Source organism: Homalodisca vitripennis, unplaced genomic scaffold (genome assembly GCF_021130785.1).
Source record: "Homalodisca vitripennis isolate AUS2020 unplaced genomic scaffold, UT_GWSS_2.1 ScUCBcl_9231;HRSCAF=17662, whole genome shotgun sequence".
Classification (NCBI taxonomy): domain Eukaryota; kingdom Metazoa; phylum Arthropoda; class Insecta; order Hemiptera; family Cicadellidae; genus Homalodisca; species Homalodisca vitripennis.
In genome coordinates this window covers 1-14,725 of record NW_025785340.1, presented here as the reverse complement: position 1 = coordinate 14,725, position 14,725 = coordinate 1, and the positions used below count along the sequence as shown (strand labels likewise).

Below are 14,725 nucleotides of genomic sequence, written 5' to 3'. Positions count from 1 at the left end.
AAGTAACTAATTTGTTCTGACTCAAAAGCAGCCATCCATGCAGTCAAAACAGCCTGTAAACTTGATTATATTGATAACATTACATCCCAAATCGTGGAGGAGGTCCTTTCTTTCTTCAGAAAAGAAAATAAACACTTCAGTGGGTTCCTGGTCATGTGGGTATTACACCAAATGAAATAGTAGATAAGCTGGCGAAAGAGCAATTCAGACAGGAAAAGTAATCAAAGATCTGGTCCTTCCGATGGGTGACTTTGTCAGCCATTTAAAATGTGAAATGACATCCTTATACAAAGCTGAAGTAGAACAAAGCAATAAAGCAAGATGGTATTAGGTGATGGTGCAGCGGGACCCTTCCTATGGTCCCATGGTTTAAGAATGCTAAGATAGAAGAAGTAAACTAGTCACAATAATTAGGCTAAGACTGGGTCATGCACAGGTAAATGAAACTTTATTCAGAATAAACTGCTACTTTACTGAAAAATGTCTCAAGTGTACATTGAATGTGAAAGAAAGTCTTCAGCACCTAATCTTTGAATGCCCAACATATGATAGCTTCAGAGAACCATTAATACAACATTTAAAGGAAAAGAAAGTAAGGCCACCATTCTATCTCAAAGAGCTGTTGGTAAGTTTTGACTTAGGCGTATTGTTAGAAAATAGTAATGGTACCTAAATAGTATAAATAGGTCAATTTTGATAAAGGCAATTGGGTGTTACTAACATTCAAGTATAGAACTCTTCCACACTATCTTGGAGTCATATTTGTTACCTACTCCAGGTTCTAACAATTTGTATTTATCTCCAGGGTCTGAATCCTTTTCGGAGTAGAAAGTCGCCTGGAGGACCTCAGGCGTGAAGAAAGTCTGATCAGTGGCCCCCAACCATTTCCATTGATCCTGTAACCTAAAAGCCTTTCCTATAGCTTGTCCCCCTCTGTGTGTAAATAACTGAACACTACAGGAACAATTGATTGATAACAAAGTCAGGTTATAGGCAAATACTAACATTTATGTGGAATTGTAATTAACTTCCCCTTCCCATGAAAAGAAACAGTGTGAAAGTGAAATAAAAAAAAAAAAAAAAAAAAAAATTAACAACCCTCACCACATATCAGTTAAATGCAATACATACCAGTGAAAAGTGAAATAAATAGTAAGGGTTATTCAAAACATTCAAAGTGCGATAAAAACAGTGGGGAAGTGAAATAAATAATAAAGACTAATTGTGGTTCCATGCCCATATGGTAGCAGAACCAGCTACATTTTGGTAGCTAAGAAAGAAAAAAAAGAAAGAAAACTAACCAGTCATTTTCGTTCAGTAACAGTAATTCCCATTCATTTCCAAATACTATTTTGTTTACATTTTGTGTCGCAGACCGCAGTGATTTGTGATTGTGAATCACTAGTATAATTTTTTTACTATTGTGAACATTGTGATAATTAGTTTGAATATTTTATTGTAACAAATCAAAATATAAATTTACAGGCCTACTAAAGAGTTTATGACCAACTTCTTTATAAGTCTAAACTGAGCGATAATCATTAAAAGTATCTTTTTAAGGTTAGTTTATTTATAAATTAGGGAAAGTTGCATAGGTATATTTAGTTAATTAATGGTACTGAGGTCTAAATGTTCTCTTTCCACATTCCTTTAAGCTGTGTGATGAGATCAGAACAGTTTTTTTAGTGAAACAATTGGTGTCCTTAACCTATATTTATAATAGTCCAGTATAAGATTATATAATATATATATCTCTTATCTTCGTTCTTCCCAAAGATAGGCCTTGTCCACATTTTTATAGTTGTGTGATTTTTACAAAATTTTTTATATTTGGGGTAGAGTATGATAAGGGACCTGGTTTTTTATATTGATATTGACAACCGATATTGCTTAATTATAACTATCGATATAATGAGGCGATACTGGAGCTTTATGGATGACTGCGAAATTAAATTTAAAATTTAGCATATCAGCCAATCTGCTTGCAGATCATCTATGTGAGTATTTGTAAAAGAAGAGAAGTACGGTTTTGTAGATGCTTTCAATAACTTCTTAAGTGGTTAATCATTGCTACCCAAGAGAAAACATAAATAGTTCCGCATTTTTCTGTTTTACATGTTTGTTATGATTTCGTTATTCTATATGAGTTTTTCCTATATCCAACTCTAATTGTTTGATCGTTATAACTCTTTTTTTGTTAATCATATTTTTCACTATGGTGTATCATAGTAATTATTTAATTTAATGGTATCAATTTACATTAACGTGACCATGGAAATGTATGTTCATTTTTTTCCTGAAAAACAATATTGAAGAAAAAAATTCGTTGGCAACGAAAATCAAACGGAGCTACGAATTTTTTAAATCCTCTGAAAACTCCGTTTTTGACAGTTTCCTATAAGTTAACTCCGCGTCTGCTCAAACTCAGTATAGCCAGATTTTAAAAAACCGATTATCATACCAACAACGAGAAATTATCGTACTTTCATATAAAATAAATCCGTACCAAACACATTTAATGAAAAAGTATGTTCGTATAATAAATTATGTTATAATTAACTTTTGGTTTGTTACTTGTATAAATTTGTCAAAAATCTTTTCATGGTACGATAATAACTACCCATTGTGTATTTTACCTGGCACATAAAATCAATGAAATTATCCGTACCTCTGACAACACTTTCCATATTTGACAGTTTGGTAATACTCCGCGCCTTCTCAAATAAAGAAGGGACGCCATTTTGAACTACTGTTGTTCCTCTACGTCTATTCTTAACCTCCTAGTTCAGTAGTGGTAATGGCACACCTTTGTGTTGGATGTTCGGTATATCTCACGTGGAAGTAAATTCGTAAAGACGAGTCTGACTAATACGTTAATCCTGTCAACGATGCCTGCCCCGCTGCGCACTGCTTGCTCTTTTAGAAAAAAAATTAACTCAAGCTTGCAAAAGTCGGAATCCCAGATCACGTGATGCCCCTGCTCCTTAACGCAATAATGTCCGAAAGGCATAAATATAAATACAATAATATACTTCCCCCCATTTCATATGCACCTGTGATAATAAATACTTGGCTATAAATTGCCCAACCCATGACAAAAAGTCCCATTTTCCATGGTCAAGCTAATGTAAATAAATACCAATTTAATTTCAAATATGATTGTTATTATGAGTATAGATTACAAAACACCACTTAAAGAAAACAATGAAAAAACCTATCACCATCTTTCATCAGAACATTCAAGGACTATCAAAAAAGGTGGAAAGAATAAACCATCCTATTGAGTGACCTACATCCAACCATATTAATACTTACTGAACATGGATTAAACTCAGATAAACTATTACTCACTAAGATTAATTACACACTACAGTAGAAAAGACCATAGAATTTGGGAGGAGTTGCAATCTTACATTAAGGAAACAGAAACCGCAAAAAACAGAAGCAATCAACATAGCAAACAGTTGTCAAGAACTGGTATGGGAAGCTGCATTAACCAAAGATAAAAATCAAGAAAAAAACTCTCTACATTCTAGGGATTTACCGGACACCAGGAGGACAAGCTAATGTAGCTATCAACATTATATCAGATAATACTTACCTCATTTACAGCTGAGGCAAAACTACTTATCTTAATGGGCGAGCATCAACATAGGACAGGCCTAACTGTTAACACAAATAATACTATTTTCGAAGATGAACTGCTGGTTTTTTTGGAGAGTCAGGCGGGCTTCCCCTTCCAGCGACAAGAATTACTAATCATTCTACAACATCAATAGATAGACTGCATCTGTACCAACATACCTGAAGATGCAGTCGACTTTTCAGTGATCCAAGGTGGAATGTCGGATCACACTGGCCAAATCTGTTCTATTGCAGTGGAAAGAGAAGTCTTCCCTAAAAAAGAAGCTACACAAAAAAGAATTTTCTCAATAAAAAAACCTTAATAGCTTAAAACAGGAATTCGAAATGGAAAAGTGGGAAACTGGTACACAATGCCCCTGATGTTAAGAGGCATACAGAATATTTCAGACAACTGTCAGACAAATATTGGACCATATAATGCCCTAGCAAAAAAGTAAGAGTCAAAGCCGAGTGGCAGACTAAAAGTTCAGTATGACCAAGAGTCCAAAATACTAAAAGAAGATTTTCTAATTGCCTTACAAAGATATCAGCTCACCAGAAATGAACATGATAGAACATCCATGGCAGCAAAAAAGAAAGCCTACGATCTCAAGCTTAGGAGTCTCAAACAACATATGGCTGCTAACTACATCACTACCTAACTCTGGACAATAAGTCTAAAGCCGTTTGGGACATAATAAACTCAGAAAAGCAAAGTAAGCAACAGAAAGAAAATTCAACACTGAAGATGGAGATAGAAGGAAACATAATAGACAACCCCGCCGAAATAGCCGAACATTTCAACAAATACTTTTCCCAAATAGCAGATTCCACATAAGGCGAAAATAGAGAACATCTGAAATACACAGCCATAACTCATCCGATTTCGCTTCCACAAAGAAATTGTCAATCACTAATTTTAACACCAACAACTGTTAAAGAAGTCTTGGGAGTGATAGCTTCCCTGAAAACTAAATTATCATGTGAAATTGAAGAAATTCCTTCAAAATTAGTAAAACACTGTGCCAAACAACTAGCACCACCACTGGTTACCATAATAAATCAATCGTTTTTCCTCAGGCCAGTTTCCATCCCCCTTAAAAATATCAAAAATATACCCAAAGCACAAAAAAGGATCCATCACTAAACCCGAAAATTACCGTCCCATTTCACTAATACCAACTTTCTCTCAAAAATATTAGAAAAGGTAGCACTCTCAAGAATGTTACAACATCTGGACAGATATAATCTAATAACAACGAACCAACATGGCTATCTCAAAGGACGATCCACCACCACAGCTGTCACTAATCTAATTGAATACGTCATAGATAAATTAGAAGACCACAAACACCTATCAGCTGTCCTATTAGACTACAGTAAGGCTTTCGATTGTCTAGATCATGATCTTATCTTGAAAAAGATTTCAGCCCTAGGTTTTGAAGGCTTGGCGAAAGATTGAGTGACTAGCTACCTGAAAGGACGCAAGCAAATAGTTGAGATTCAACAAAATGTAAATGGGAGTAAATGCATGTATAGATCAAGACAACTCACAGTAAGTAGAGGAGTGCCTCAAGGCTCAGTTTTAGGCCCCTTTTTGTTCTTACTTTTTACAAACGATTTTGCAAGTTTTATCAATGACAATTCTATAGAAACCATTATACGCAGACGACACAACTCTTTTGTTTACAAATAACACAGCACAAAATCTAATTTTGGATATTTCATCAGCAACAGAAAAATCACTCCAATACTGCCTTCAAAACGATCTGTCTGGTCATAAATCAATCCAAAACCACCCAGAACAATTTTAGCAGAAGACAAGAGCAGATTCCAAAAATACCTAATATTTTAGTTGAAAAAAGGCAAAACTGCTTGGCTTAACAATTAATGCTGACCTCTCCTGGACAGATCACATACGCGATCTGACCAAAAAACTTTCATCTGGCACTTATGTGGTAAAGCGAATGAAGTGGATAGGAGGTTTGGAGACGGCAAAGACAGCATACTATGCTGTAGTGGAGTCCTACCTCAGATATGGCTTAATTTCATGGGGAGGAACATCTGAAACCAATCTCAACAAAATCCTGATACTCCAGAAAAAAAGCTGTAAGGGCACTCTATAGCCTCAGCCCTAGGGAAAGCTGCAGAGAAGCTTTCAAATCCCTGCAGCTTCTTACTGTCATAGCACTATACATCCATGCAGTCGTCATCTACACCAGCCAGATGGACCTTCCTAGAAATGAAAATGCTCACTCATTACCACACCAGACGAGCAACGGACTACATTCTCCCTGTACACCACCACACATCGCAATTCAGCAAAAAACCTTCTTACATTGGGCGCAAAATCATTAATGCACTACCACCAAATCTCAAGAACATGAAAGGAAACGAACTGAAAAGACATTTTCGAGACTGGTTGATGGAACGACCTGTATATTCATTGAAGGAGTTCTTCGATCTTCTATAAATACCACATCAATATTTGTAAAGCAAGAAAATATTAATCTAAGTTTTTGTTATTATCTACTATTGACGCAATTGTATTTCTTAAAGAAACAACAAATAAAGAATATTGTCTATTATCTATTGTCTATAGATATGCTGATAGACTTGTATTTAATATAATATTAAATATTTATGATTATACTAATTGAAAAAAACCGGGTCCGCTTATCGTACTCTACCTTATATCTGTCCCAAGTAAACTTTAACTTTTGTATCCCTCAACTTGTATTTGAGAGATTGAAAATCCCTGTCGTAATGACATGACATGCTACTTTATAAGGTAGTTTAAGTACTTGCCTGGGCTGCAGTAATAATAAGCGGCCACCAACCCAATCGGACTACCCAGCAGGGATCACTTCTGGCTGGTTTATAACTTCCAGTTGAACCCACCACTGGGCCACAGCAAATACCGATGTGGTCACTTTAATTTGGGCAACCTTATGGATGTCCAGGAACGGCACATCACTAACCGCAAATGTCAAAATTCTGGGTTCATGGGCAATTTTAATAGGTCTAGTCTACTGTGAAAGATGACTGTTGAAGTTGGCAGGGTTTGTTCCCTAACCTCAGAGGTTCTTGCTAGCCTCAACAAGAGTATGCTTTGGCTGGAGAGGCTGGTTCAGAGCTGGCCTTCCCCTTCTTCCGGGGAGACATGACTTTTGAGATGTAGTGCCCTAATTCTTCCTCGTGGATCTCAATAGAAGGTGACCCCCACTCCCTAATATCCTGTCACTCCGGAAGTCAGCGTAAAGGTTCTTACAGGACTAAGTGCAATTTATAAGCTTCTTGTTCTAAGAGGACAAAAAAAAGAAAGAAACCCAATCGGATGATGAATACCGAATGACCCAAATCGTTGACATTCATGACCATACAAAAGACTGAAAGAAAATTGTCGGACCAAATAAACATAATAGATATTTCAAGGAACAATATGGTTTTAACTAGTTTCAATCTTAGAAATTAATGTATAAATATTAATGTAATGTACAACTTAAAATATAATATATAATTATAACAAAACAATAATATTGAATTAACTTTCAAGGATAAACGGGACTGCTTGTGAAACAAAGAAGACACGTATGTCACTGTTATTGCCGCCATTAGTCAATAACGAAACACATGATTTTAATTGATTTCCAAATACGATTTTACTTTGAATTAGTTTTGAGTGATATTGTCGAAATAAATTAAGTTTTATGCTTATAAAATCGTTATTAAAAGTGAAGCTATACTTTTATATGTAAAATATAGATGTACATAAAATAATTTAACTTTACTTAAACAACGTTTGAGCAGTGTAGTACTAACAATTACTTTAGCCAGTCTGAAATGGTATCCTGCTGCAGGTACTGATGGTCAAATGCACATTCATTAATTAAAAATTCATGGTTTGTTAGATTTCAACTAAAATAGTACACGATTTTCATTATATTTATAATACCAAATATAGAATGTTCAAAAAGTCTTCTCAAGATCGTTTTTAGATTCGTGTTTGTTCTTATATTTCTTGCAGTGAAACACTTTTTGATTTCTTCCTTTAATTCTAGTTTTCATTTCGTCAATACAAACTTAATAATTTGTATTTAAAGGAGCAAGGTACGTAAGGAACTTGTAAACCATTTAAAAAATTGACTCAGTATTTTATAAAAACATTTTGAGCCAATATCTGCATATTCATCGCCATTGTTATTTTTGTTGTCATTAGCCTTCTCCTACGTAAACGAAAAAACAACAGCTGGTAATTACGTCTATAGCAACAGCTGGTAATTACGTCACTAGTCTAGATAAAGAAAGTTTGCAATGATTATTTATGAATATAAAGGTCAAAATGTCGTATATGATAGTATCGATATTTAAAACTGATAGTCTAATCGTAATCTGAGTGTGTTGATGGCTGTTTATTATACTGTAGCTCTTCTTGCCTGGTAACAGTTTAAGATTAGACTTCGATTTAATAGGTACCCTCTAAATAACCAATAAATAGTTATTACCCTTGATTATCTTCCTGATCGTATGTATCACTTTTACCATGAACCACATGCAGGTTTCATCTCTTTCGCAGGCTATCACAGACACTAATAAAAGTTTTTCGCACTCCTAATGCCTTACTCTTGAGCTTTCTTAAAATCTGAAAGCTGTCGTGAGGTGAACACCGTAATCCATATTCTACATTTACCTGATGAGATCCAAACATATTGAAACGGTTTTGGTCTTAGCACCACATATTTTCTAGTGTCAACAACGATTTTCTTGACACTCTTGCTAAGACTTTGCAGTGGCAGAGAGGGAAACAAATAACTGCTATTCGTAAATGGTTTCAAACCATTAAGTGAATTTAGCTCCGAACCGACCGAAATGTTAGACGAATGACTGTGTACGCACAAAAGAGATCCTAGTTAAACAGGTTCTTCTACATGCCACCATACGATGTAAGTAAATCATATACTTTCATGAGTGGGTATCTAAAAAAGATGGAGGCATTGTGAGTGTGCAACATCTTTGTCATCATTGAAAGTAAGTGATGCAATAATCAGATGAACAGGTTACAAGATATTCTTTGTTTACAAAAGCAAAAGTTGAATGTAGAATACAGATTTTGGTGTTCACCTCACGACAGCTTTCAGATTTATTCGGATGACTATAAAAAGTGATGGTAAATGTACTTGTTTTAAAAGAAAGATAAAAGAGTTTTTGGTAGGATTAACTTAGTATTCTTTAGAAGAATTTGAACACTTTCCCTTAGGACCTTAATATTACATTTTGTAATAGTAAGTGCATACGGTTTAATACTTGTTATGTATCAGTTAAAAATTAAATTATAAACTTTACATTACAATTATATATTGTAATTTGACTACTTTTTTCATTACACTACACTATTTGATGTACAAAATGTGCAAATGAATGAATAAAGATTAGTTTGATTTTGATTTGATTTGATAATGCTACTATAGTTTCAGCTTTATATATATGTTTCTTTTTTGCTAAAACCCAATATATAAGCAATTATATAGCCAATTGGTGGGTTTATTAAATTAATTTTGTAGATAAATATACATACAAGTATTCTGAATTACCTTGTATTTAACTTTAAATTGAATATGAAACAACAAACTTGGAGAATTTGTAAGACTTTTAGGAGTCAACTTTCAAGAACAAAACCTGTACACCCTCTGTGTCCATTTCATGTCTGTTGGAGTGAATCAAAACTATTATCCACTAATACTTGTTTACATTTTAGCTTGCTTTCATAAGACATATGTTACTAACGCTAGATAATTTTGAAAGGTTGTATGCACAATTACACTCGGTCTAGGTACCATTATAAGTTTGTTTATTCCAGATGATAGTAAGGAAGCTCCACAGGCTGGCGAGATGTATAGAGGTCAGTCAAGAGGTGAAAAGTGCCCTGGATGCCAGGAGACCTGTAGTGGCCCTAGAGAGCACAATAATCACTCATGGAATGCCGTACCCCCACAATGAAGAGACATCGCTTCAGGTAGAAAACATCATACGGGAACAAGTAAGTTCAACAAAAATTGTAATCCTTTCAGTGAAACAGAAAGTATATTACTGAGAAAAAAGATATGTTTATAAGTTTCACTTTGCCATTAGAAAGCATGTGTGGACACTGCTGCTGCTGCAGGAACTGGGTTGAAAACTGGGACTAACTTTTGTCTGCAATTAGCATTAAATTGTATTCAAAAAATGGTCTAGGTTTATAAGGCAGTATTTTCTATTGTATGGTCTCCGAAACCAAATAGAATTTAATTGAAATCTCCATTTAAAATCAGTAGCTTGATCAAGTTAACTTTTGTTAAATTTCTTGGAAGTTGGCTCTTTTGGGATTGCCTTGAGGACTATACTCCATGTGTGTTATATTGTAGTAGGGATATACTTTTGATTTTTTTATCATGGTCATTTTGGAGTTACTTTTGCAGCAAGGAGTCATCTTTTGAGGACTGTCTTTTGGGGAGATGCGTACAATGTAAATATGTACGGTCCCACCTCTTTGCAAATATGGGAATCCAGATAGTGACAAGTCGCTGGTTAAAGTATGAGACCTTTAATGTGTATAAAGAACAATTTATTCAGCAGTTTATTACAAATTGGTGGGTTTTATTTAATTGGAACACCTTTGCTGTCACTGGTCTTGGTAAAAGAGCTTTTGAGGAGGGGGACTGTATCGTCTTTGTAATTCTATTTACAAAATGCCTCCTCCCTATGGAGTGAGAGCAAGTTATTTGTTTTCAAAACAATAGTTTAAAAGAATTTCGTATAAATGTTGACTATGATAAAGATCAAGAGATCACTGATCTCTATTATTAATAAAGTGGTTTTAATTAGGCTTTGTCTGCTAGTAAACATGAAATGTTAACGTATTTAAAGTACATTATGCGAAAATGCTTACAGAATGCTGTTCCTGCTACAATCGCCAGTTATTAGAAGGCAAACTAAAAGTAGGTTTGACACCACAAGAAATACGTTTCTTGCCTCTTTCCAAAAAAGATGATGTTAATTAAAACCTCCAGAAGAGATCTAGCTTATATCTCTCAGTAAGGTATGTGTCCAATTATAAACCTTGGTTGTAAAAATTTTTATTAAATTATTTTGAATTTAGTAGTTTAAAGCTACAACAATCACGTACATAAGCAAAACAGTATATACACTAAAGTTGTGAATGTAATATATGTTGATAAGAAGAATAAATAGAATATGGGAAAAATGAGTTCAAAACGTGACGTTATTATGTTTTACTAGTCACATGCTGTCTCAAATTTTCCTAACATTGCCAATGCAAAAAGGGTAGCCCGTACAAAATAGGATACAAATTTTGCACTTGATTCAAGTTTGATTTGACATTAACCACTCTTATCGGTTTTATTTTGTAACCTAACATTATGTTGTTTTGCTGAATTTTTTGCTGTATTTTCACACAAACAGCTTTTTGTAGAGTTTTAGATATATTATTTTTATGCAGAATTGTTGTTATTTTGTATATGACTATGAGAACATAATATTATGTCAAAACCATGAGGGGTTACTAGCCAAAATTATATGAGATTTCAAACCGTATTAATGTAAAGTTGAATACTTAATAATAAAAATAATAAGACATTGCAATGTTAATTTAATAAAGTTTTTAAACGTTCATATTACCTTGAACAAAAGAGGACAATGTAGTTTAATTTTTTTTAATCATAAAGTTACCGTTAAATATACATGAGTAGTTAAATTTGATATGCATTTAGGCTGTCTTTAAAAAAAATTGTAAAACTTTTACAAAAACTATTTCCTACAGTTGTTCGACCAGAACTATATGAAATGCAAATAATGAAATCAGTAATCACTAATAAACTACTGTAAGGTAATATACGAGGACAAGGGTTCTAACTGACAGGTACAGTTTAACTGCCTTTGATAGTTCAGCTTTAAATTTAAATTTAACGTCACATAGCATAGAATTTAAGTGCTTTAAACAGCATATTATGATTCCATTAGGTAGTAATTGTTCCTTTATTTAAATTTTGTCAGTAAAATTTTTAATATTTTCTGTAAAATATGTTGTGGTTGTTAAGGTTATTAAATGTGAATACAAAGATTTAAAAAAAGATGTTTTTCCAAAAGTATTTAAAACAAATGTTGCTCTTGGGTTTTTTATGTTGAAAAATGTGTTATAACTTTAGATGTAATTTTTGATATTGATCACTACTAAACACAATTCCTAAAGAAGACCTTACAATTCGATATACATACCTGTGATTTATTATGTTTTGAATTAGTCAATATTAGTGTTGTTACGCAAGTACCGTACTCACAACAAGCATAAGTCAACAACTACATGCACATAGACATAATTACACTGATGTCATCAACGCAATGATAGATTGCTCACACAACTTGATTTGGTGGCAACATTGCAACCACCACAATACAACTGTCAGCTTGATATAGACCTTTTGAATTCATTGCTTCTCTTAACCCATCTGATATTTTTATGTATATGTTTTTATGTAGAAATCGATGTGTTGTCTGAAATAGAAACAATATTGCGAACTGACATTAGTACAAAATGAAAAATGTTTGCTACCAGTATAGGCTACAACATTATTAAAATGTTCAAAAAATATTAATAAAATCAACAATAACCTGTTTTTATATTCTGGTTTATATTACTTAGGTTACAGGAAGTAAGTTATGAAAAGGGAATGAATTGATTGACAATATATGAGCTAAAATCTGAGTAAGAATCATGTATAGAGTTTTAGGAAAATGAAAGATAAGAGTCTATGACCCTGCACTGTGTCCCATTGTCCAAAAGAAAACTTATGCACTTTAGTTTAACTCTACATGTATCCCACAAGTCATGATGAGCTTTTGTTCCATAAGACTAATTAGATTTTGTGGGTTCATTGTTCTCTGATATCCTTTGGTGCTCTAGAAAATAAGCTACTATGAAACTTTTTTCCTGATTCTACAAATACATCGAAACAGTTTTTAGCCATGATATTATTTTGCATCTCCAATAGAGTGGCATTATTATTCACTTTGGTCTTAAACCCAATCTTCATCAGGTTTTCGAAAGAGGGCCCCTTGTCCTCTTAGGATTTCCAATGTACTAATTGTATATCCTCCACCGTTGTTTTGAAGTCAATTTTGAGGATTTCCTTTGGAAACTGGAATTTGATTTTCTATACGGGACATGTACATAAATGCTGTGAGTTCCTTTACAAAATAGAATTTTGCTTTCTTTTCAATCACTGCCTCAGGATAACAAACTTTACATTAAATCACTTGCAGTCAAGTATGAAGGGGGGGGGGGGGAATTATTATCGGCAAGACTGCATGTCAATATCCTCTAGACAAATAGACACATTATGATAACACTTTCTCTCCTATGCTTAGATTCTAGGACAGGATTCTCACATACTGTCCTTTTAAACTTTTTGTTGCGAATGAACATTTTTGATTGCATAAGTACTCTAAAATCTCCAATACTCGGATCTGATCCTCTTTTCCCTGGTATTTCCCTAGGAACTGTACTGTAAAAGGAGAAAGTCTACTATCTTAGGCCAGAGCAATCCAATATGTAAAAATGAATATGATTCCAATGGAATCATATGGTTTTTATTACTATGAAATGGCTACAGCTGTTTGCGTAGGTGGGAGTAGAAAGAATCTCAAAAGTTAATGGACAAGGTAGCAGGATTGATTGGTGTTAGAATAAATCAATAAAGGGTGGGCAGCACCATACATCTTTGAGCGAAGCACATACAAGTTACAAATGGCCATACACAATTCAATTTAATTTTGTTCTTAAAAACTTTTTTTTTTAGAAGTATTACTGTTCACAAAGTATTGCCAATCTATGTAAATTGTAAAAAAGTCACTAACGTTTATAATAAAGTTTTAAAGTTAACTAGCCTAATTTTTATAAATGGTCGAGGACGATCATTTATCAATAGGATTAGAGAAATTAGATTAAATATTGCTATAAATTAAAATGTTGTGGTGTTTAACTGTTCGGTTACTCAGTACTTTAAATCTGGTTTTATGTTTGATTAGCTGGGTTTAGAGGTAATGGATTTTGGTCCTCTTACCAAAGTCTGTTAGTATTCAACTATCAGATTTCTAAGTTTTAGGAGACTTTTTTTTTAATTTTTTATGTGTCACTGAAAAAAATTATGGGTTGTTGGTTTAGACTTTCCCTGGTCCCAATACCTTAATTTTTTAGCCAAAATAAAATTATAGTTTTGGCGCCAAGTTACAGTTCTAGCAATGTCCTTATAGACAGCATGTTCAAGAGTAAAGAAATAGATATTTTATATACTTATACTTATTTTAAGGATATTTGGTTTGTAAGTTAATCATTGGGAGTATTAGTTTGACATTTTGTGTAGTATAGAAACAACTTTCCATGTAAACTTTAAAAACTGCAAATAATGGAAATCAATCAAAATACAAAATCAAGGACTTGAAATCATTACCTGCATGATTATTTAAAAGTAAAATATGGATTATATGAAAACGTATGATGTGGGTTAATTAATAGGCTGGAGTACAAAACAAACAATTTAAATTTTTTTTATTGTTGAATAAGTTATCTACCATAGGTCCAATAATTGGGATAGTACAAAAATATCCTATATTCTTCTTTTTTAAGACGATTATACTCATAAATGATTTATATAGTTATAGAAACTATGATGGTCTTTTGATTTTTTTAGTAAAAAAGTTTATAAAATTAAGGAAAAAATTAAGATTTTAACATTTTTACCATTGGTCTTATGGGTAATCGAATGATCCAAAGAACAAGAAAATCAGTAGAATAAATTAAACCATAAAAAACAATTATGCATTACAAACAGTGAGCTACAATATATGAAATTTTCTCAATGGACATAATATAACACATATTATTAATATATGATGTGACATAGTAAAACCAGAGGGGGGGGGTGGGGGGTTTAAGGGGGGGGGTGGATTTTGTGTGATGAAGATATTTTGTTGAAATTTGTGGGTAATGTATTTCATTACATTTTGGTCAAGGTTCTTTCGATTTCTTTTGATTTTTTTTAAAGGAAGG

General features: G+C 33.3%; 1 protein-coding gene and 1 long non-coding RNA gene across 2 annotated transcripts; both read left to right on the top strand.

Moving 5' to 3' along the window:
- The first annotated feature begins 392 nt into the window (after positions 1–392).
- On the top strand, positions 393–1,090 carry LOC124374589. The gene is made up of 2 exons (XR_006923578.1): positions 393–625; positions 806–1,090. It is a non-coding gene; the product is annotated as an uncharacterized LOC124374589 (long non-coding RNA).
- Positions 1,091–1,498: 408 nt separating this feature from the next.
- Positions 1,499–10,584, top strand: LOC124374590 (pseudouridine-5'-phosphate glycosidase-like). The gene is made up of 3 exons (XM_046832780.1): positions 1,499–1,560; positions 9,482–9,661; positions 10,552–10,584. The coding sequence occupies exons 2-3, from the start codon at positions 9,482–9,484 to the stop codon at positions 10,582–10,584; spliced, it is 213 nt and encodes a 70-aa protein (XP_046688736.1). The 5' UTR covers positions 1,499–1,560.
- Positions 10,585–14,725: the final 4,141 nt, after the last annotated feature.